The sequence below is a fragment of the Mugil cephalus genome, chromosome 20, assembly GCF_022458985.1.
Source record: "Mugil cephalus isolate CIBA_MC_2020 chromosome 20, CIBA_Mcephalus_1.1, whole genome shotgun sequence".
Classification (NCBI taxonomy): Eukaryota; Metazoa; Chordata; class Actinopteri; order Mugiliformes; family Mugilidae; genus Mugil; species Mugil cephalus.
The window spans coordinates 17795370-17818405 of record NC_061789.1 but is presented as its reverse complement, the minus strand read 5'-3'; the positions used below and the strand labels follow the sequence as shown (position 1 = coordinate 17818405).

General features: G+C 44.4%; 2 protein-coding genes across 3 annotated transcripts; both read right to left on the bottom strand.

Moving 5' to 3' along the window:
* Positions 1–508: 508 nt before the first annotated feature.
* On the bottom strand, positions 509–16492 carry aclya (ATP citrate lyase a). Its single transcript, XM_047572871.1, has 28 exons — positions 16310–16492; positions 14229–14411; positions 13196–13318; positions 11728–11790; positions 11405–11595; positions 9923–10002; positions 9243–9373; positions 8351–8469; positions 7661–7797; positions 7507–7568; positions 6880–6997; positions 6629–6783; positions 5715–5808; positions 5169–5310; positions 4844–5012; positions 4656–4760; positions 4359–4555; positions 4197–4278; positions 4000–4110; positions 3765–3892; positions 3556–3649; positions 3315–3469; positions 3085–3235; positions 2842–2985; positions 2541–2654; positions 2363–2445; positions 1991–2067; positions 509–1884 (listed from the first exon to the last, which is right to left on the bottom strand). Exons 1-28 carry the CDS (start codon positions 16475–16477, stop codon positions 1790–1792), a joined length of 3471 nt encoding a protein of 1156 aa, XP_047428827.1. The 5' UTR covers positions 16478–16492; the 3' UTR covers positions 509–1789.
* Positions 16493–18008: 1516 nt separating this feature from the next.
* Positions 18009–22880, bottom strand: LOC124998452 (2',3'-cyclic nucleotide 3' phosphodiesterase). Of its 2 annotated transcripts, none has more exons than XM_047572873.1 (4): positions 22783–22880; positions 19836–21341; positions 19563–19690; positions 18009–19388 (listed from the first exon to the last, which is right to left on the bottom strand). In XM_047572873.1, the coding sequence occupies exons 2-4, from the start codon at positions 21301–21303 to the stop codon at positions 18924–18926; spliced, it is 2061 nt and encodes a 686-aa protein (XP_047428829.1). In that variant the 5' UTR covers positions 21304–21341; positions 22783–22880; the 3' UTR covers positions 18009–18923. The 2 variants fall into 2 exon arrangements, with proteins under 2 accessions (XP_047428829.1, XP_047428828.1); XM_047572872.1 differs by having other exon boundaries at positions 22698–22861.
* Positions 22881–23036: the final 156 nt, after the last annotated feature.

Here is a 23036-nt window from a genome sequence, read left to right as displayed (position 1 = left end):
GATTCATTCCTCCAATTATCAGTCCCTGTGGCTACGGGGAATTTAAATACTATATGTTAGATCATGTTACCTGTGCTAAAACACAAGATTCCACAGATTTATGACTTCGTCTGTTATGAAGGATCAGTGAGTATTTCCCATAACATCTTTGCTGAATAAGTTAAACGAGTTAAAGGATAATGGCTCAGATCTTACACATGGAGCTACACAATTTAGCTATATGAGACTTTCTGATTTATTTATAGGTCAGCTACTACTAGGTTAACAACGGACAAGCCAACAAGCCAAACCACTTCTTAAATGTAGTACTTTAATCCTTTTTTCAGTTTTATTTCACTGTATACTTCCGTTTTGGGGGAATTGAAAGTAGCTTTATGAAGACATATCAATTTTCTTTCATATTATAGATGATTAATATGATCCTCAGATGCCGCCCTATTTGAAGGTCAACTCCTCAGACACAAGTTTGCATAACAGTCAAACCCACGAGACAAAAACACTGCATTAATACATTGCGTTATATTTTATTTTACTCAATTATACAGTTTTCGACATAGAACAAATTGGTACAGAGGCACATTCAGTTCACACTGGAATAAAAGACAATGGCATCACAGGTGAGGTCTTTGAGATTTTCCACAGAATTCTTAAACGTTTTTGTTATACTAACATAAAAGATGACACAGCCACACACTTTCTTTTGCATCACCAAATTCTTTGGAAAGTAGTAGTTCTGGCCTGCACTCTGGGTTTAATTATCTTAAGCAGATCATCGACATGGCGCGTCTCTCCACTAGATAGACTTGTACATCGTGTGTTGAAGTAAAAGATAAAGCAACTTGCTCAACATCAGGTCATAAGTTACCTATTAATGGTGCTGACACCAAAGAATATTCCATGTATGAGTTATTGTAATAGGATGAAAATTGGAGCTCATTTCTCAAATGCGCCTAATCCGCTTAAATAACTGGAGAAAGGAAAAAAAATATATAATGAAATAGTATTTTATTATTAATTTCTTTTTATGAAAGACAATACTTAACTTCCATTTAAACACTTTCAGAAAATACTCCCACATGTTGCACCCGTTGAGAGAGAACATTTCATGTGGACAGCAAATGGCAGCGAGTGCCAGGAATGACTCATAAAATAAAATGGTCCCGGTACCCACAGTAAACAGACTACCATTTCAGTTTTCAGCCAATGTGTCAAAAACGTCACAAGAAAATCATAATATTCATGTACCTTTGTTTCCCTCTATTAATACATCTATATAGAAATAAAGCTCTGCTCTACAGTACGTTATGTTATAGGCATTATTGCACTACATGTTCACCTCTTGTAAGAAGCTCATGGCACAATGAAGGAAGCAGCACAGAGACACAAGAGTCCGTGACACAGACACACATGCTAGGTTAATACAATGATGTACTATTTAAGAAGAAAGAACAGTACCTCGGCTAGTCATGAGTGATATTTGCTGTCAACAATCGACCAACCCACTGTATGCCTGATTCATCGCTCCAAAACACGTGGTGATACCCTGAAGCTTCATAGTTTAGCAGGTTTTACTATTATCATTCACAGAACTGCAGCACTGACAGGTTTCCAAAACTAAAAACACCCTCTTAAAATTCTTTCCAGTATTGGCCATTTACAGCTATATTAATCGTAACATCTTTCCTATATTATGCCACTGCTTTGAGGTGACAGATCACAGTATGGTTCGGGCGGGGAACAGCTGGGTTAAGGGACTGGGAGCTGGCACTATGAGGTTCAACCCGTATGATTACATAGACATGTGCTCTGGGAGCACATAGGAGATGTCATCCCAGGGGTGGCGGTACAGACCCTGCTTCAGCCTCTTCTGGTCCAGGTAGTGCCCTGAGGAGATGTAAGAAATCAAGGGTTGATTGTCAGAGAGGGAAGGAGTGTTTGCCACTGTGCACACGTTACCACGGCAACGTGTCTGTACACAGAAACTACTCACCAATGAATCCCATGCTGCGCCCCAAGACAAAGATGCCGTTCAGAGCACCAATTTCCACAAATTCATCGGCTTCGTCCCTACGATGGCACGATGGACAGGTCAAATTTAAGACAATGCATTCAAAATAAGCACAACATTTGTAGCAATAAGAGTAATGTCCATTAAAACAGGGTTATTTTGATTATTTCATGTATGAACAGATTGTATCATCCCATATAATTATATTCATCAATGTATAAATAATCCCTACACTTTTAAGTTTGCGGCTAAATTAGATAAACAAAAGAACAGGAAAAATATTTGTGTCTCTCTTAACTCTAGTAAATGTGTAATTTGTTTAAAGAAACCTGGTATAAATTGACATCAGCTCACCGTGTGAATCCACCACAAGTCCTGAGCAAGTCCACAAAGGCCACACCAATGAAGCCATCCACATTCAAGATTAGGTTGGGTTTCTAGTGAACACACACAAGAGAACAGGATAACGTTTAATAATTAAAGCTGAAAAATTTAGTTATTTTGTAAAAGCTGTTAAAGGGAGGAATCTTACTTTGGAGGTAGTGATCTTCTCAACATCTAGAGCGTAGTCCAGCAGCTGGTTGGAAGGGAAGTGCTGCTTCACGAAGTCCTTCAAGATCTGGACTCGCATGTCGGGATTGTTAATCTGGTGAAGCACAAAAAAAATGCCTCTGTTTTTAAAATTTCCACTTCCCATTCTAAATATTTGTGGCTCTCATTTTGAGTTGAGAAATGTTATACGTTTAAAGAAACACAAAGCAGCAGAGCTTCCTGCTAAACCGTTTGAAGAGTATTCCGTAGCCGCCCTCACGCTATGAAGGGTTGTCACTCACCGACTTGACTCTGTGTCCAATGCCCATGATGAGCTTGCCGTCCTTCTTCATCTTGTTGACGAACTCCATGGGCAGCATGCCGCTATCAAAAGCCTTGCTGAACTGCTTCGCTGCAGCATCCAGAGCGCCTCCAAATCGGTCACCCTAAACAAATGACAAAAAGGAGGAAGAAAAACAATTGGCTTGTGCTAGAGTTTTACAAAATGAAGTAAATGAATACACTGCAGGTTTGAAATTTTTTACAATGGTGAGGAGTCCGGAGGTGAGGCTGGAGATGAGATCTTTGCCGGCTCGGGCGCAGACAATAGTATTGTGTGCACCAGACACAGCAGGGCCGTGATCTGCAGTCACCATCAGGCACATCTCAATGAACTGACAGGCATACCTCGGCAACCTGTATGCAAAACAACAGTTTTAAACAAAAGGATTTGTCGAGACTGGTTTAATCACAGCTACTGGGTTAATAAGCCGACCTCCTCTGGAACCAAAGCAGCCCCAGAGTTCCTCCCAGGCCAATCTCTGACTTGAAGACCTCAGTGATGGGCATTCCGGCGTAGATGAGCTCCTGACCTCTCTCGTCACAGATACTGGTCATGAAAGACGCTGGCTTACGGATCAGGCCCAGCTCCTGCACGGCAAAGAAACAACATCTGTTATTTTCGAGCAATAGGATCTCACTAACAGATACCTTATGGTATGCTTCTTAATACTCACCCGCGCCCAGGAGTAATCCATCGGTACAGTTGGAGGAGGCACTTCTTCAGCTGGCTGAATTATCCCTTTGGCAACGAGGTCATCATACACGGATCTGGAAGAAGGGAAATGATACAATTAGATTAAGAATCACTGCAAAAGATTATACTCATTTGAAAAGAAATAACGTCCTAATGGAACTAATGGAATGAACACGACTGTGCACTGACTTTATGACCTCTCCCAGTTCATCAAAGCTCTTGGGGACGAAAGCACCGGCCTCCTTCAGAGCCTTGTTCTTAGCTACAGCCGTCTCAGAGGCCTGGTTGGCACAAGCTCCTGCATGGCCAAACTGAACCTGGAGGGGGAAATAGCGCAACAGAGTTTAGACAAAGGTTATTATAAAAGCAATTCATTCCTTGAATGGGTGCTCTAATGTGTGCCAGACTCTGCATTTGCTCTTACCTCTGAAGAGAACATTGTGGCACAGGTGCCAATACACCAGCACACCACTGGTTTTGTGATCCTGCCCTCTTTGATGGCCTGGCAGATCTTGTATTCCTCTGTGCCGCCGATCTGTTAGCAGGCAGAGACAGGTAAAGAATGTAACCTTCTAACCTTTTAACGCTGAAGGCACTCATGTGTGCAGGTTCATTCCTCACCTCTCCCAGCACAACAATCATCTTTATTCCAGGAGTGTCTTGGTAGCGCAGCACATGGTCAGTAAACACAGAGCCCGGGTATCTGCAGGAAGAGTCCGCAATTACGACAGCAGTCCAAAGCTTCACTTTATGGTCGAATACAAATAAAAGACAGACACGCACCTGTCTCCCCCGATGGCTACTCCCTCGAAAACACCGTCAGTGGTGCGAGAGATTATATTGTTAAGTTCATTGGACATGCCGCCTGAGCGGGACACGTAGGCAACGCTGCCTGGACGATAGAGCTTGGAGGCAAGGATGTTATCCAGCATCCCTCCTGTGTTTCCAATTTTGAAACAGCCTGGCTTGATTCCTCCAACCTGGATTTAAAAAAAAAAAAAAGGAAAAAGGCTGTTTTTCTTTTCTTTCCTGATAAAAATAAAAGAGAGGAAACCTCATGAGAGCTAGAGCAAGACTAACAGTTGCTGGTCCAATGATTGTGATGCCCTTCTCATCTGCCGCCTTGATGATCTTCCTGGTATGGGCTTCAGGGATTCCCTCGGCGATGATGGCAATGGTGTGAATCTAAAAGCAGTTAGAGATTAATGCGATAGAAACAGAGCATAGAAAAGCGTGGTAGCTCGCAGATGCTGCAGCAGAGTTTTTACCTGTGGGTACTGCATGGTCTCCATGGTGCTATCAAAGGCCGAACGCAAGGAAGCAAAGCTGATGAGGACGTCCACATCTGGATGCTTCTTCATGGCATCACTCATGTTCTTATACACGGGGATGAGGATCTCTTTATGTCCCCAGTAGAACTTCTGTTTGTGGTCTCCACTGGATGTCAGCCGAGCAGAGAAGGATTTATGGCACAATAAAAAAAAATAATAAAAAAAAAGACTTTACACAGATGTTCTTTGCCAAATGTACAATAAAGCCATCATTTTCACAGAAGTCAACACAAACTTAAGAGGAAGGGCAGGGAACACTTACGTAAACGGGTAGACCATAGCTGCGACAGATGGCTGATCTCTGGAGCAGACATAGTCAAAGTCCAGCATTCCCTGCACTGCCCGTGTCTGCATGCCCCACACTAGAGACTTGGTGTGTTTGCTGAACAGGGTAGTTGCCTTGGCTAAGGGCAAAGAAAAGCTTTTAGAGACGGAAAGCGATGACACAAGGACAAAAAAAATTATTTGCTCTGTAGAACTGGGAGACTGAGAGAGCCACTTCTGCCATCAGCGATTTAAAAATGGAAAGGAGATAAAGTATTTAATCAAAGCTATAAATCCTAGGATGTTTCAGTCGACTGTAAACCTAATTCAATCTCCAATGACTTTTATAAATAAATGCATTTTCTGAAACCGTACAGTCACCATTTTGTCACCAAGTTTGGATTGCAGGTTCTTCTTTCTGTCCAAAGAGGGAGCTATCATACCTATGCTCAACGATGCATGATCACAACGCTACTATCTCCTGCCATGTGCAGAAACGGATCAAAGCCTCAGCACTCATTGCGCAAAGATGGTGCTTTCTCACCAGCAGGAGCTCCTGTTTTGGCCTTCTTGGCTGGTGAGCTGTCAGCTTTGGCTTGGTTTTCAGAGAAAGAAGCTGTTCTGCTGGATGCTGGGGTCTGGATGTGACAAAAACAAAATGCTTCATCAGTGGTTAATTCTCCTGTGCAGGTTGGAAAAAGCACGAGGAGGGCAGCTATGGAGAGAGCTGACCTGCTTAATGTTAAAAACTGGCAAAACAAAGGTCCTTTCTTTTTTTACAAGCTTTATAAAAGAGCACAAGTACCTTCAGGTTATTTTATGAGACATCACCTGCACGCAATACACACAGTAGTTCCTGTCTTTTCATGAATTTGGCTACACAAGGGAAGCTTTGTGAAGGATGACTAACAGGACTGTATTGCCTTGAGCTTTCATCAACATCAAACTTAAAACTTATTCCTTAAATTTTCTAATAAAAGATAGTGACTTTTATTTTGTATTACTCTTCGTTGCATGTGCTATATTCTATGATTCTACTAAATATAATACTTTATCACTTCATGTTATTTTGTTGGTCTTTTTAAATCTCTTTTTTGAGGTGAACTGAAAATACATGCACATGTAAAAGCAAAGACATTCACTTTGCTGAAATCACTGCACATTCTTAATGGATGCCTCAGGGTGCAGCTGCACTACACTGTTCACTGTGGACTCACAGCTATTTGAGGGAGAGCAGTCTACAATGCTCTTACACAAAAGAGCTATTGGGCTTCTAGTAATATGTGTACACGAAAAGGACAAGAGAGTCATAACTGAAACGCAGGCTGTGGCATCATGACTTTCACTTGCTCTGCAGTGACACCAGGAAAATGATGCGGCCGAAGATGTAAACACATAGTGTAATGACACGACATTGCACGGGCCTATTTGTCTCCACTGATCCAGTGTGCACCCTACCGATGAGCTGTTGCTGGTGTTGAGGAGGAAGTTGGCAGTGTGGGCAGCGACAGGAGGCTCGTTGGGGATTGGCCTATGACCCAGAGCCATGCCAACGATGGCAGTCATGTGGGTTTCCGTGCCAAAGACATGAATTGGGATCCCAGTGGTCTTTCCTAAGGGGGAAAGATTTGAGAATCAAACCGATTACGTCGATCGAACAGAATACACTTACAAGGCATGTTTGAATTTACAACATACTACAAACATACCGACTTCTCCCATCACTCTGAGACCCTCCTGGTAGTTGGGGCCTCCACGACGGACGAAAATGGTGACCTCATGCTCCTTAAGTGGCACCTGATAATCTCTGATAGCTCGAACAATCCCCTATAAAAAAAAATCACAGGGATATGCTCAATAAACAATGTATGTACTATTAAAACTTTAAAAGAAATGTCTGTTATTTTCTTATTTGTCGCCACTATGAAATTATATGACAAGCCAATGACATGTTCAGCGTTCTAATGTAAACGTTCAGACATTCAGCTGATTGCATCACACATGTTTATATATCTGGAAAATGATATCTGTATTTACCACTTATTACCATACTGCCATGGACCAAAAAACTGACATCTTCCAGGTTGCCTCTTTAAAGAACCAGTGTGTCTGATATAGTGGCCTCTAGTTGTGAGCTTTCAGACTGCAGCTAACTAACACCGCGCCCACGCATACATTCTAAGCTAATTAAAATACAACAATTCATACCTACAGGGGGTTATGTGCTCATTAAAAAATTATTATAAAAGCCACCTTCCATTTCTAATGGACTATTTATCTCCCTAAATTCCACACAGTGGTCCTTTAAGATCGATGTGTAAACAAAATGCATGTACCTTAAATGTTGCAGCAACATTTGTGAAGTTTGCAATGCTTCCTCCAATGATCAAAACCTTTCCTGGAACACACAATGCAGAGAGTTGTTTTTAATGTTATGTAAAAATAATAGTTTACATTCAGTACGCAGAGGAGGTTTTGAAATTTCCCCACCATCAGGGTGCTTCTCTCTAGTCATCAGAGAGAGGATGGTCTTGGCGTAGTCATAGGTCTGCTGTTCACTTGGTGCTCCAGAATACTCCCCATAATTGGCCAGCTCGTCGACCCCACCCAGGTCACAGATTGTGTCACTGGGAGGATAATTTACCATTGGTCACACACACAAGGAAAAAGAAACATAAAATACCCACAGCTGTGTATATCTGATCTGAAACTTTTTTTTTTTAAGCTATAAATACATTTCCAGAGAGCTTCTAATAAACTCCTTTCCTTCCACTTTCAAATAATACTGCACTGTAAACAGATGCAACAACCACCAAACAGCACACAGTGGGAATAATTAGTCACGGCTGAAGTGTCTGCATATCACGCTTCATACCTCAGACAGACAAGAGAGCGAGTGAGACATCGCTCATTCCTCCAGACTCTCACTAAAACAGTAACATCTTGGAATCCAATTTAGCAAGCAGCTGAATGGGCAGAGCCCGAGCTGCTGCACCATCAGTATCACTGCTGCATCACTGGCGTACACTCCTAATGCTAAACCCAATTATGGAATCGATATAATGAAGATAAAGCCTAGGCATCATTGAGGCAACCTAAACATCCAGTAGAATTATTTCCAAAACATGGATCCAGGCTTCATTAAATCATTAAATTTGCTTTGGCGCTGTGACTGGGTACCTGTAAACCACTGACGCGCCTCCTCCTGCAACCATGGTCCAGATCCTTCCTCGAGGGTTGAGCAGAGTCAGTTTAAGGCTGGCACCACTCTTAGCATCAAGGTCAGCGATGTAGGCCTCCTGGAAAGGGAAAGGAGAAGGTCAATGGATACATAAGAGAAATGATTATATGCTTAATCAAAGCAGAACGTGTACAAGCACCTCTTTGCGTGGCTGTTATTTTTTTCTTTAGCTTGCACTGATTGTAAAGAGCCATTATTTAGAAACTGTGTATAGATGCTGTCACTGACAGTGGATGTGGTGCACATCAGTGGTTGTTTGTGACAGCCAGGGACACAGCTGGTGGCTGAGGGTAGAAACACTCCCAATCAAAGGCGCCCGCTGTCCCTCGTCTCCACTCTCGACTCACAGCGGCCCAATTAGACCAGGCCGTCTGCTGCACAGACAGGCCGTCACAAACGAGCCCCCCCCCGCTTTATTTAAAAAAAAAAACTAAATATTTGCAGATGATGCGCGTCATGGAGTCCAGTAATTAATGTATATTTATCTTCCAAATGCTCAAAGGACAGGTCTTTGATATAATATACATCTAATACCTAAAGTAAATAAATGATGACATGACTGCATTTAACTCATCTGCAATAAACTGTACCAGGAGAAGTGAATACACTTCAACATGCAGTATTTATACGCAGGTTCCTTCCCAGCTGAACTTAACTGCGTGTATCTTCTCCAGAATAAGTTATAAAGGCTGATTTAGTTTGATTAATCCTCCTGCTCTACATCCTCCGTAAGCCTTTTTCCTCGACACCACAAGGGACTTACTGCTGACGGACTGAAATGTGATCCGTTGCTAGCCCCCTCTCCCCTAGCTCCCCCCCCTCCGCCCTCACCTCAGGATAGGCCTCCCTGCCGAAGGGTGGAGGGAACTCCACGTCACCCCACTTGGCCTTGCAGATGTAGTCAGCAGTCGCGTCGATCTTAGCCGCCATATCCAGCACGTAAACTCCATCTTTTGTGACCACTGAGGAGAGGAGGGAGGGGGAGAATCATGTTAAGCTCCAACACTAATCTACTGGGATTCACTATCGGGACACATGAGCTTTAGACAGGGTTTGTGAAATGAAGAGGGGTGAACAGGTGATCCACAGCCTCCTCGCCGTCCCCGTTTTGGGGAAGGAAGACGGGAAGGAAGTGGCTGGACATCAAAGCAGCAGCATAGTCACGTCAACAGGAACAGCTGCCATAGGGCATGTACTGGAGCCCAATTAGTTCATTACAAACACAACGCTGCCTTCATCAAACAGCGAGCGAATGAATTATTTAATGGCTTCTTTCCCTCTGTGTTAAAAAAAAATATGGCAAATTCTGCTTCTCTTGGTCTCACGACGGCGTTATATTATGCACCGATGTTTTCCTCTATCATTTCCTTTTCATGTCCTAATTTTATAATCCGATTACAAATTAATGAACCGGTGCCCGAGCACCGAGTTCACTGAGTAGGCGCGAACACGGGGGTTTGTTCAGAAATGGCACGTCGCGTTGCTGGAGATTTGAGAAAGCGAAGGCCTACCCAGAGGGTTGATCTCCAGGTACGTGAAGAAGAGTTCCTCGTACAGGTTGAAGAGGCCCACGATGAAGCTGGCGAGGACCCTGCGGAGAGAGGGAGGGATGAGAGAGATGAGACATCTGACACATGAAGCCCTGATGTTCGGATTTGTTAGAAGACATTGTCAGCTAGGATATAATCACATAGCCCACTAGCATTCAATCTGATGCTAATCTGTTTTCAACATTTTCATCTTTCAAGTGTTAAAAATGTGTTGTTTCGCACATTTTGTTGACGAAAAGTAAGAGATTGATTGATGGTTGCATCCAAAAATTTTTTACGAGTATTTATTTTATATGCAGATGTGTTTTTCACTATGAGTCATCTGCACGTAACTTCCTTAAAAATGTGGCGGAACATGTGAAATATAGTTTTTCTCTGCATGCACGCAACACAGTTTCCCCATTAATACTGTAATGTGAACCGTGACAAACAGCAGGTAGTGTAATTGCATTAGAGGACTGTTAAGGCTTAGCTGGACAGGAAACAACCCACCTGTAAATTCTCTTCTGTAAGAGGAGGAAAAATCTAATTTGCTTTCCTCCGTCACATGCCAAACCAGACGTGAGGAGTTGCTCTAGGGAGGGAGTATTATTTTGCTCCTGTCTGTCACTTAAGCTGGCAGCTCCGAGCCTTTGCAACCGCATCAGCCCTCGTCAGGGTCCCGACCGGCCCGCGGGGGGAAAACCGTGACCGAAAACCCTCTCCACCCCCGAGTGACTCAGCTTCTGATGGGAAGGCAGGGAAAACCAGCCAAACGGCGTTCTTGTTTTCTGTCGAGAGGAGTGGATGGGGTGAGGGGGGGGTGAGCCGCGGTTGGCAGAGTGATTTCTGGGGTTGCTTCTTCAATGTCAGCCAAGACGACGAGTCCGGCCAGAATCCGCTGTCACGACAGCACTATCGGGGAGATGGATAGGCTGGGCTGGCAGAGGGCGAGCCACTGTAGCCTCCCCATCAAAATAAACAGACGTGCTCCGAATGTGGATGCGGCGTAACAAAAAAAAAAAAAAAAAAAAAAAGACAAGACCGAGCTTGGAGGTTGATTGAATAAAGCCAAAGATGGAGTTTGTCATTTGTCTAATGGATCCCCGCCCCAATGTTTACTGCCTATGAAAATGTTGTCTCCTACGTCATTTGTCTGCTGCACTGCAGAAATACTGGAACAAGGACACTTTTTAAGTCTGTTTTTTATGAATATGAGGATTAATAGCTCACCGTCTTTGTAGCAATAAAATGCAATAATGAATAGAAGATTCTGAATTTTAGGACACATATCATAGAAAGTTATTTCAAGAAATAAAAGTCTCAGGCATGAAACTTAAAGGCTTTTAGGCTAATACAATCATTATAATGTGCGGTCAGTGTTGCACATATACACCTCTGATACGATCCTCAAATACTGAAAGTTCTGCACGTTTAATCAAATTTCTTTTCTCTCCGACTCACGCTTTCTTTTCGTTGGAGACTTTGGTCAGCAGCTCTTTCTTCACCAGGTCTTCGGTGATCTTTTCATCCACCCCAATGAGCAGCTTCTGAGCCTTGCCGTCCACATCCCCCACGTCCACCCCGCCCTCGTGGTGGAACAGAACGTAGTCGCCTTCCCGTGCGGCGTACACGCACACGTAGAACTCCTCTTCCTGAACAACACACCGGTGACAATGTCCATTAGTAGACGTCTCACGTAGCTAATTTCCCTTTCTGCTGCTGTTACGCAGTAAGAGCAGGATAAAGATAAGGAACTGAACAACAAGAGGTGACGACTGGTTTACCTGCTTATGGGGGACAAACGGCTCAATGAGGAAGTTCTTGAGAACACCCTTGGCTTTTCCTACCTGCAAAACAAAAAAGGAAAAAAAAAAAAATTTAAAAAGGCAATTAAGAGCAAAACGACATACAGTGTGTTCTCGATAAAATCTTTCTGGTCAAAAACACACATCAAATTAAAATACTGATAATCGTGTAAGCTGAAAAAAAAGAAAAAAAAAGGAAATGTTGTCACGACCAGGCCAAGCCAACCTCACCCAGCCACAGCTCATTTGCGAGAAGCTGTCACTGTTCCTCTGTTAAAGGCCAACAGGCGCAAAGTAACCAGGGACCAGGCGTGAGCAGGCAGCCGGAAAGAAAAGAATAATAATGATGAAAGGGCAAGATGGAGCTGCCATTTTGTGGAGTAAAAAAGAAAAGGCCGTCTAATTGAAAAACCCACAAGGGGCTGAGGCCTATTCAAGTAAATGAAGTGACACTTTTGGTAATGCCTCACAGAGGAGCACACTGGAAGCCATTTACGCCACGAACGGTGGCGAATGCTTCGTGCATTAATTCAGCCACTTGCTAAACGTTTAATAAAGCAAAGAATTGTGGATAGCGTGCAGCAGCAGGGAGCTGCGTGTGAAAACCGCAAAGACATGTGTGAAAAAGTTTATCTGGTGGGCAACTTGTTCCTCTTAACAGTGCTGCTCTGATGATTTCTCTGTGATAAGCTACAGAGCGATGTGATGAAACAAACAGGAAACAGAAATCATCAGTCAGATGTGAGGAAACACAGCTTTCTTAGTTATCATTAAGAGTCGCAATAAGTCACATGTATTCTGCTTTAATGCACCGTATGCATTTTGAGGAGTTAGGTTTTGTAGAGGTCTGCGCATCTTAGTTGAGGATTCATCGTCTGCATATCCGCACCAAATGTTTGTTTCAGTGCGTTCAGTAGTTGTCAAGTCTTGCCACAAACGAACCACCGCCTAGGTGAAAGCGGCTAAAGATGACAACACAGCGAATGCATTTAGTCTTATTTACTGCACGTCGTAGCTGCCGTATGAGGAGATGCATCTAAACAATCTCAGCCCAGACACTCTTATTCCGTGCTTTATGAACCAACCCGGCGTCTCCGTAACTCTCTCCTGGGTTTACGAGGCAAAGCGCCGTTGTGGCGTTGCACTGATGGATCTGTTTCTTCACCGGCTGCCCTCGCCTCAGCTGACTGGGCTGATTTACAGCCACGTCAACAGCGTCCTGGGCAGCTGTTTAGGCAAACACAAACCAAATCTATCAGCTGAAAACATGGGAGGAGGGGGAAGGAAAAGACACGAGGAGGAGGAGGAGGAGGAGGAGGAGGAGGGGGTTTTAATAAAGCACTGGGATAATATTGATTGGGGGAGAGTTCAGCAAAGTGCACGCTCTCAAAGTGGGAGGAGGGTGGAGGTAATTGCCCGGGAGACGGGGAGCCGGAGGATGACGTACTGTCGTCTCCTTCATGAGTCGGGGCTTGAGCCACTGTTTGACGCCGTTCAGGTCCAGGTTGACGCCGACCAGGCCCAGCTTCCCTCGCCTCTTGATCAGCTGGTCCGGCTTCACCACCAGTCTCTGCACGAAAGCACAAAAAAAAAAAAAAAAAGATTTGTAAAGTCATTCTTAACAACATTCACCATTGGCAAATTAATCTTATTTTCCATTGGAACCCATCTCTCTGAAAGATGAGGTGCACGTTATTTCATTAAGAACCTCTCGTCTATCAACCATCCCGCGTGACGCAAATGCAAAAGAATGACATCCCCCCCGCCGCCCCCACCGCCGCAGCCCGACTCCTCTCACTTGTGCGTCAGATAAAGAGAATGACTTATGACAGCGTGGCCATTAGGATCTGGGTGCTCGCCAGTGGGCAAAGGAAGAAGGGACTGAGGGTGAATGTTAATGCAATTTCCTGATCAATTCCAGAGCAGCAGCAGCAGCAGCGTACATCTCTGTGGATCTGCCCTCTGCATCCTCAAAGTACCTGCCAGATAAAAACCTTCAGCCAAAGGAGCGACGTGGGGGGGGGAGACATTTTATCTTCCGAGATGAGCAATTCAATTAGCTCCTATCAAAGGCCATCTATCTGCGACTGCTCTGCTATGAGTAGTTAGAGGAGGGCTAGGTAAAGAGAAAGGGCTGGAAAATTGTGCACCCCTAGTTGAACTTTTCCAGTGGGCAGAGCAAATGAGAAATTCTGTCGATTTTCTAACAGTGTCCTCCTCTGCTTTTACTTCGCTTCCTTTACGCAATCAGAGCTGATGGATCGCTCCTCGGTCTGTGATGTCAGCTAACAAGCGCCGAGAGGCTCCTCCGCTGCCAGCCTAAGTAATTGTCTCCATAAAGAGGAGATCATTTTCCACGAGCTTAACAGAGGCTCCACTTAAGAGATTGATGCTCTCTAAATGAGTGATATAACAAAGTGGCCGCTCGGTCAGCTACAGCTCCAGCTAGTGTTGGCTTTAAACCGCCTCTCCCGTCTCACCTCTGTGAGCAGCCATGGGTGCTCCTGGGGCAGCCGGTCGAAGTCGGTCTCGGCGGTCACGTTGGCGTAGCGGAACCTGTTCTGGACGGTCGCCGAGGTGCTGATGTACTTGTAGAGGAACTCCTTGCCCGTCTGCTCGGAGATGGCTTTGGCCGACATGACTGACCTAAGAGGAGTGACAGGCTGAGAGAGACAGAGGGATGGCGGACACACAGATGAGAAATGAGCTTAGAGGGCAATTTGATTTGGGTGTTTTTGGAATTTTGAATCAGATTTCCCATGAAGAATGAGCACGTTTGATTTTCACTGCCGTCAGGACTGTCAAGAAACGGTCCGGTGACGAGGCAAAGGATCGACGGCGCAGTTAACGTGGATGCTACTGAGCAAACAACTGCAGTCGATTCTGTCCTTTTGCACAGTCCCATTTCTCGGGTGTCGCCTGCTTAGATGCAAATCGTAAGCGATTAACGTGTGCTGGTTGTTTTGCGCAGTAATGAGGTGGCAAGCACTTATTTGCTGCTTAAACAAACAGAAATCCCAACTGAAGCGCCAGCAGAACGTGAGCGCAGCGGCTTTTCTGCTCTCCTTCACTGTCAATAGGCGACAGAAATAACATTAGAAATTCAGTATCCTGCAGGTGTGTCATTACATTTTACTGCTGCGAGATGAGGCTGTGAACTTTATACTTTATACTTTGCCCATTAACCACAGCACCTGTGTTTGAGCATAATATTAAACCACAGGCCAGGTGAAAAACTGATCCTTAACCAGCTGCAAATCTAACATTCACATCTGTTTCTTATATTATTGAGATTAGCCTCTTGCATCCATTAGATGTATCTGACATAAAGCTACTGATCTGAAGCTGTAATCAATTGGTAGAGAAAGAAGAGAGAGTTTATATTTTAAATTATATATTATATGGACTTATGGACTTATATTATATTTATATTTATTCAATTGAATAAAAAAAAAGTCAAATATTACCAGACTCTGGCTTTTTATTTCCGCTTGCGCTTATCTCGTGACATTCAGCAGTTAGAGAAATGATTTTTATTTTGTCCATTGCGAGCTTTTAGTTACCGTAATAAGATAAATACTATTTTTGGGTGGGGACATTTAAATTATTTCTGATGCACCGTTAAACACCTTGGACCAACCCTGAGTCCAGCCAGAGGTAGTGCTTGTCTGGACTCTCCGCCAGCACGTAGGTAAACACTCATTTTACTAGATCCGGCTCTGGATTGCTTAAAGCCAGATTTCATCACTACTTCTACCACTGATCAAAGTCGTGGCAATTACACAGGACACAGTGTACTTCCTGTAACCCTGCAAGGATGGAGAACCTGCTCCGTCTGTGTCTCCTACGCGCTTCATTAGGCTAAAAGCCTCGATGTCGCCTCAACCAGTCCTCCCTGCTCTCCACTACTGCCCTGGAAGTGATTTCTTAAATGGATTAATAGGACTGTCATGGATCTCGCTCTCATTATTGATCACTGCTGTGCCTGAGTCGCCAGTTCCAAGGCAGGCAAACGTGGTTCCTCCAAAGCTCACCCAGGCTCCATTCATCACCCAATTTCTCCGTGCACCTGACCTGTCAGAGGCACTAAATATCACTGGTCCACGCACATCTTTAAAAACAGGAGTGGACGGGTGGTGATGGGTGGCTGGAGGAGGCAGCATCACGCACAGAGAGAGAGAGATCTAAATCTGGATACGTGCACACTAAATCCAATCTAAACATACAGCATAAATGTTTAACTAACTAATACAGTCTGCGGAAAGAACTGTGTCACATATCCTCGAGAAGAACTCGCTCCATTCATTTGCAAACCGGTTTGACAGCACTGTCACCGTTCAGTTAAGACTCATTACATTATCCAAATCGTTCAGTTGAGAGTCATTATCTTAATCAAACGTGCCGGTGGGCCCGACGGACAAACATAACTGGACTGTAGTGGACTGAGCCGCCCAACTTGTTTTTACATGCGCGTCCGAGAGTCAGACAAAGAGAGTTAAAGGAAGTTTTGTTTTTTTTTTAAGAAAAGAGAAGCAAGTGTTTATTTAAAGCACGAAGTTACCTTGCTGCTTTGCTTTGTTTCTTTTTTCTTAACGGCTGTGGAGATTGTGTTGCGGCTGGATGGTGAAGTTCCTCGGCAGTGCTGCTCCTCTCGCTCCGTCCGGGGGGGGGACCAGTGGACCAGTGGTGGAGGACCGGGCTTCCTGTCACTTTTGTCTTCTCCGTCCATCTGCCGATAGGCTTGGCTGATGATTCCTGGCTCCTGATTGGCCGCTTCCACACCATGCTCTATTGCTGCCTTCAAGAACAGTGGGAAATATAGGCACGCCGAAAATGGGAAGAAGTTCGTTTTTTTTTTTTTAGATCAGATTAAAACGTTTCGGACTTTGGTCTTTACAGGTCGTTTCGGACAGGTCTTTATTTATTCTGCACAATGAAGTCATCAAGTCAACAATCAAGTCGTGGAAATGCTTTACAAATATTAATTGTTTGATTGATTGATTTTATACTATGTTTCACGTATGCCCTACCTTGTTTTGTTTGTTTTGTTTTTGCAAAAGACTGGGGAAATGTTCCACTATATACTCGCGTCACATTTATTTAATAAAACCTATTACCGAATGAAATATGAAGGACAGATTAGAAAGTATTTTTAAGATGTGACTAGCTACATTATTTGAGCACTGCCATTGCAGTACGCACCCTTATGTTACAACGCATTTGTAACAATGCAATTACTACACGTGCAGATAAAGAAATTTTTGAATTTACTTTCATTTATTTATTTATGCTACTCTGAGACACGTACCTGCCCCTGTTAATTTTACGGAACCACGTGATTACAAGAGTACCTGAAGGGTTCCTCTCAAACGCACATCCACCGCGGTGGTTGATTGGTTATCATAGATCTTTATGTACCCGTCAGCCAATCAGGAAATCACTTGATCCTAAACATCCAACCAGCACGCCTGGCCTTGCGCCGACCGTTGTGCACGGTGAGGTAATCGATTGGCCTGACATAAAGAGCACCAGGTCATGTTTTCTTACCTGTCATTGCCCTGAAATAGAACCAGGTATTTTTAGCTTCAAATGTGCAATATAGAGTAAACACCCTTATCATAGCACACAAGATTAGAGTATGCAGACTGGCGGGGTTAAAAGGTTTGAATTTGCCTAACTTCTTCATATGTTGCGTCTGATTATGTGGCTGCTCCCCTTGCTGAGATGCCATATTGCAATATATTAGTATGTTGTGCACATCTGAAGCGCTCCTTTTGGGATCCGATGGTTCAGCTGTAGTCCATGTGAGCACTTGCTCCATCAGAGGCAACATTGTGTAGTCGTCAAATTTGTCAGTAAATCTGTCCATGATTAAATTTGCACCATTCACACTGAGCCAGATACTTAGGCAAGCTCAAGCTGAAGCCATGTCAGACAGATGTTGCAACGCAGTGTTTGAAAAATACAGTATTTGGACAGTCAAGAAGGGCATACACATGCACAGTGAGTGAATTCTGAAACCGCAGCAAGTCATTTGAGGTCACTTGAAAAAAAAATCTTACGAGAAACCCCACAAGTGTGTGTTTTCTTTTTTTATTTCAGAATATATCAACTGAATAGTGCCTTCTGCTGGCTTACGCTGTGAACTGCAAGTGAATGCTGTGAGCTGGAAGCTTAGTTCACATACAGCGCATTCTCCCAGTAATCGGCCTGCATGCTAGACTCCAAAAATGCATGAACAGCACTGGACAGACAGCAAATGACTGGAGCAAAGCACATTCTTTTTTATTAAGTGTACAAAACAAGTGCAAAAATAGTGATTCGCACAAAGTAGGACTTGCCCTTCGAAAAACTACAGTCACAAATGATACAAATTGAAATGAGAAGTGCTTTTCAAAGTGAATAAAAGGGATCATGGCAGCATTGCGCAGTAGAAAAGATTGCAAAACGTGGACTTGGATTCACAGCATCTGATAAGTACTAAGTGCAAGCTGTTGAAACAAATGCCCGAATCATCAGCATTCGCCCTTTCAAACTATGCACAGTGCAAAGGTTTAACAAGGAAGCATCTCTATCAATGACATTCAGTCTAATACACTTAATCAAAATCATAACTTTGGCCCATATGCTGTTGTTACAATTACTTCCTAGGCTGAGCAAACACACACACACACACAAGTGACGGCTATTTTTTTTTATAACATACAACTACCAGACAAAATCTGTCAGAGTGGCAGAGCTACTTTTAGCAGGTGAATAATGATTTTATATGTGTTAACCAGGGATGCATGCAATGAAAGTACCTAGTTTATCCCATCTGAATATTGAGAAACACTGATGTATACTGATGAAGAAAGCTGGATTTGTGGGAGGAGGCTATACTATGAAAACTGCAGCTAACAAGACCTTGATTACCAGGATGGTTCTGCAACTCTGTCACTGACACATGAAAGAAAATACTGAACCGTGTTGACAACAAGAAGCCTAACTCTACTGAAGGCATCTTAGGTTGTGGTGCAAATAAAGAGTAAAGGCACACAGCTTGTGGATTTAGGGCGGCTATAACTGAAACCCTAAACACTGCACAAACACACAAACCTTTCACAAAGTTAGCCTAAGTTTTGATCCACCAGTCATCCTAGACCACGCATCCCCCTCCCCACCGCGACTGCCGTTTACAGTATGGAGCACTTCGGCTTCTTTTTCTTCTCGGGTTCTTTTTTGGCCGGCTCGATATCCTTGCGCCCATAGGAGCTGGAGAAGCAGGCCAGCGCGCCAATGGGCTCTCTGAGGCTGAGCAGCCACCTTCCTTCGCCGAAATAGGCCAGCGAGCCCAGCTCCATCTCCTCGACCAGCTCCCCCTGCTGGCCCTCCTGCTGCAGGGCCAGGATTTCAAGCAGATCTAGACCTGTTTGAACTGGCTGCACACCCTCCGCACAGCCCAGAGTGACATGGGCGCGGCTTCCCAGAGGCAGGGAGGCAGCTGCGGGGACAGCAGACCCTGCCTCCTTTTCGGCATCAGCTGGCCACAGCAGGAGCTGCTCCTCTGTGAGGGACACTCTGGCACCAACAGTGCGAGGAGTGACAAAGAGGGCACTCAGTGACAGCTCGAATGCAGCGCCATAGAAATCTTTAACAGCCTAAAGAGTATGGAGGGGGAAAAAAAAAAAGATAGGATACGTCACAACATTAACATTACAATGATGTTAGTGCTCGCCAAGTTACGCAAAATAAGAATGAGAACAAATCACCTGTTTCAGAATTGTGAAATAAAATACAGTGAATTAAAAAAAAATAATTAAGTGGTTTCTTACTGGAGTCTGTGCATACTCTTTAGCCCCCTCTGCTTTTCCATAGTCACAAAATTTGGTAGTGCAATGGAGGGTCCAATTGGCTTTAAAGTATTGCTCCAGGTCCACCTCCTTCTCAGCTTTTCCCGTGACTGCAAACACAAAGAAAAATCAGTTTAATCTTAGTTACACCAAAGATTATAATCTGGTGCGAGACAAATTATTTCTCACAGCTGCATTCATCTGTGTTATATATGAAACAATAATGATAATCATAAAAAAAAAAAAAAAACTCACAGTCACTCAGGTGTTTCTTGAAGACTTCCAAGGTGTCCAGTGTTTTCAGGAAGTCCATTGATGTGCACCTAACCTTCTCCTGGGCAGAGGACTGAAGAAACCAGCCAAAGAACAGAGGGAGGGACATTTCCTCCAGTGAGGCTTTCATTGCTTCCAGTTGGGCCTCCTCCAGGCCACGCTTCGTCTTCTTGCCCAGCTGCGCTACGTCTCTGTTCCATTCGGTTTGTGGCTCCAAGAAGACGACAACAAAATGGTGTTGCTCCGCGAGCTCCCCGAGGCGGGCCAGGCGATCCTGAGTGTGGTTGGTGTCATCCACCACTATCACGGCAGTTGAACTTGATCCCTCGCTGCAGCGCGCTACCACGGCCTCATCCAGAGCTTTGTACCCATCAGCAGAGGATTCTGGACTCTCTGGCTTCACACCATGGTCATCAGCGCGGATGACGGAGCAGTTGTCTTTGTAGGTGTCGGCGATGGCACGTGCCAAGAAGCTTTTGCCGCTTCCTGGAAGTCCTCTGATGACAACAAGGGTGCGAGACACTCGCAGAGCATCTTTGGTCTGCTCCCGTTCTAAAATGGCAAAAGACAGGGAGCCGGATGCAGGGACTACATCTTCTTCCTTTTGAATCTCAGCCTCGTCCTGCTTAGGTTTACCAGCTTCACCTTCTGCTGCTGCTGCTTCAGCTCCTTTTGGAGTATCAGACTCAACAGGTTTAACTTCCTTCTCGTCCTCTGCAGGCTTCACAATTCCACTTTCAACGGATGCCTCTTGTTTTAATGTTGCAGCTTGTGAGGAAACTTCTGTCGCCAACACAGTCTCCGCCGCTTTTTCTGCCTCTTTGGCAACTCCTTCTGCCCCAGAACTCATTGTAGTCTCCACTTTTTCCGACACTTTCTCCTCCTGTGTGGTTGTCTGTGGATCCGCTGGCTGCTGTGTCACGGCTGGTTCCGTTAATGTTTGCTGCAGTTCAGCTTCTGGAACCGATTCTGCCAATTTCTCTGGCTCTGGTTCAGGGGCGCTCTCTGCCAGAGGCGTCTGCAAAAGCAGTGGTTCTGGGTCCTTCTCTGGCACAGGCTGCTGTTCTGTGTTTTCTGGTTCAGCATGCAAAGCCACGACTGGTTCAGGGATCGTTTCGGATGACTCATCTGGTTCTGGTGGTGGCACTGGACCAGGCCCAGACTCCACGTCAGGCTTTTCTGCCAACAAGCTTTCCTCCACCTTCATTTCAGTTTTTTCTTCTGACGGCGTCACAATCGACTCTTCTGTTTCTTTTAAATTTACGACTTCTGCATCGTGACCGTTCACTGCCAGCTGCTCGGCCTCTTCCTCAACAGCTGGTGGCTTCTCAGGCTCACCGGATTCCTCTGGTGGCTCCAGCTTTGACACAACCTCTTTTTCCATTACCGTCTCGACTTGCTGTGGAGTCTCTGACGTATCTAAAACCTCAATAATCTGTTCAGTATCCATGTCTGGGATCAAGTCCAACTTTGCACACCACCATGTACCTAAAATACACAATTAGGAGAGAGAAAATGTTCAATTAGACTACAGATGGCTGAAATAGAATTAGAGCAGTTACAGATCAAATATATAGAACGTTATTCAAGACTCAGCTTTAATTAAATCAGACGCAAATCAATTCAGAGGAACATGGTAACCATATGGGTTTGCCAAAGCAGCCCAACAACGACTAACTGTTTATAAAGTAACATTAACATTCAACGGACTGGTTTTCTATTTTTATTTCACGCGAAGAAACTGCATATCTGTGCATAAATCGGACTTCTGGCAGCACTTTTAAGACCATATCCTCTTCTTGCTACCAAAATCAGACCGTCCTGTGATAATTGTTAGTGCCTCAAACAGGAAGTTGCCCAATATCTACAAGTGAAGGAAGGGTGGAATAAATTTTCTCGTACAGATATTTTTGCAAAGATATACGAACGGAGGGGAAGGATCAGATACCAGTCAAATGCAGTCGTTCTGCAACTCCAGCCACCACCAGGCTTTAGGGGCTAGCAGGAGTGGCATCCCTTCGCACGTAAGGGTGGGGACATAATATGATCCTCCTCATTCAAATGCCGATTTGCATCTGTTAATATCATAAATATATCAGTGCAGTCGCATGAAGACGCGAGAGAATCAGCACTGCAAAGCGTGCAGTGAAATATTTGGTGCGCCAGCAAACAGAGACAAAGGGCAGTTAAGAAAATGGGGCATCGCAGAGGAGTGCGATGACTTCACTGTACAGCGACCCCACACTGTGTGGTAGGTTATTTCGCCCAAATCGTCCCTTTATTGTTACCAAAGGCTTGATTTACCAGCAACTGCATCGTGTCATGAGACAGAAAGGGAAGTGTTCACAAGCCAGCTCAGTCGAGCGTATCAACAGAGACAAACAAAGTGGTGGCAATTCCAGGGTTTTCCAGTTACACTTCACGGTAACCGAAACAGAAGGCAACATGAACACCTGGACGTGTTCCAATATGCAATTTTTGTTTGCATTTAACGCGCCGGCTCCGTTGTGAAGCGAGCTTTAATTACATCTGCATTAACTTAACATTAAAGTGTCAGAGGCCGCGTCCAAGTGAGGCGAAATGTTGCTTTAAACAAAGAAAATCGATTCGGTTTGATGATTAAATTTTACCAAGTGCACAGAGTGGCAGGCTGGGAGTGGCGTGCACTCACATTTAGCACGCCAAACAAAAAAACTGTTCGTCCTGGCAGCCAGTGAACGGTGCAAATGTGAACATCACCACCATCAGCAGCACCACAAGCAGCAGCGCCACGTCTAAACAAGTTCAACAAGCGAGGTGTAAACAAGCAGCGGCGTGTTACAGGAAGAAAAAAAAAACACTTACCTCAGGTTGTTCGTGTGAAAACAAACAAACAGCTGCAGCACAGTATTGTCTGTGTGGGTTTTAGTTTGCCAAATTGCCAGCTTACCAGTTATGCTGCAGTGAGGCTGGTGGTACCGCTGACCACGCGTTTCTCTCTGGATACAATGACAAGGCAGTCCTAGCCTCGGACACGCACACGCTCTTCTCTTCAAGAAGAAGGAAATCCCCGGGAACGCGCAATGGGCGGGGTTATAGACACGCCCCTGAGGACCGGAAGGACGTCGCTAGAGCGATTTTTTTTTCTTTCATCGTTTTTCTTTGTTCTGCACATTTCAGGTATTCATTCATAGCAGTATATTT

What these genes read in the sequence shown, in the direction of transcription:
- aclya (XM_047572871.1), bottom strand. Translation starts at nt 16,477, where the DNA reads ATGGACGGAGAAGACAAAAGTGACAGGAAGCCCGGTCCTCCACCACTG. An exon ending in CAGAGTGATGGGAGAAGTCG is followed by an intron (nt 6,784 to 6,879) that starts GTATGTTTGTAG and finishes TTTCCCCCTTAG; the next exon opens with GAAAGACCACTGGGATCCCA. An exon ending in CCTCCGGACTCCTCACCATT is followed by an intron (nt 2,986 to 3,084) that starts GTAAAAAATTTC and finishes TCATTTGTTTAG; the next exon opens with GGTGACCGATTTGGAGGCGC.
- LOC124998452 (XM_047572873.1), bottom strand. Translation starts at nt 21,303, where the DNA reads ATGGATACTGAACAGATTATTGAGGTTTTAGATACGTCAGAGACTCCA. An exon ending in CAAGAAACACCTGAGTGACT is followed by an intron (nt 19,691 to 19,835) that starts GTGAGTTTTTTT and finishes TTGTGTTTGCAG; the next exon opens with TCACGGGAAAAGCTGAGAAG. An exon ending in AAGAGTATGCACAGACTCCA is followed by an intron (nt 19,389 to 19,562) that starts GTAAGAAACCAC and finishes CATACTCTTTAG; the next exon opens with GCTGTTAAAGATTTCTATGG.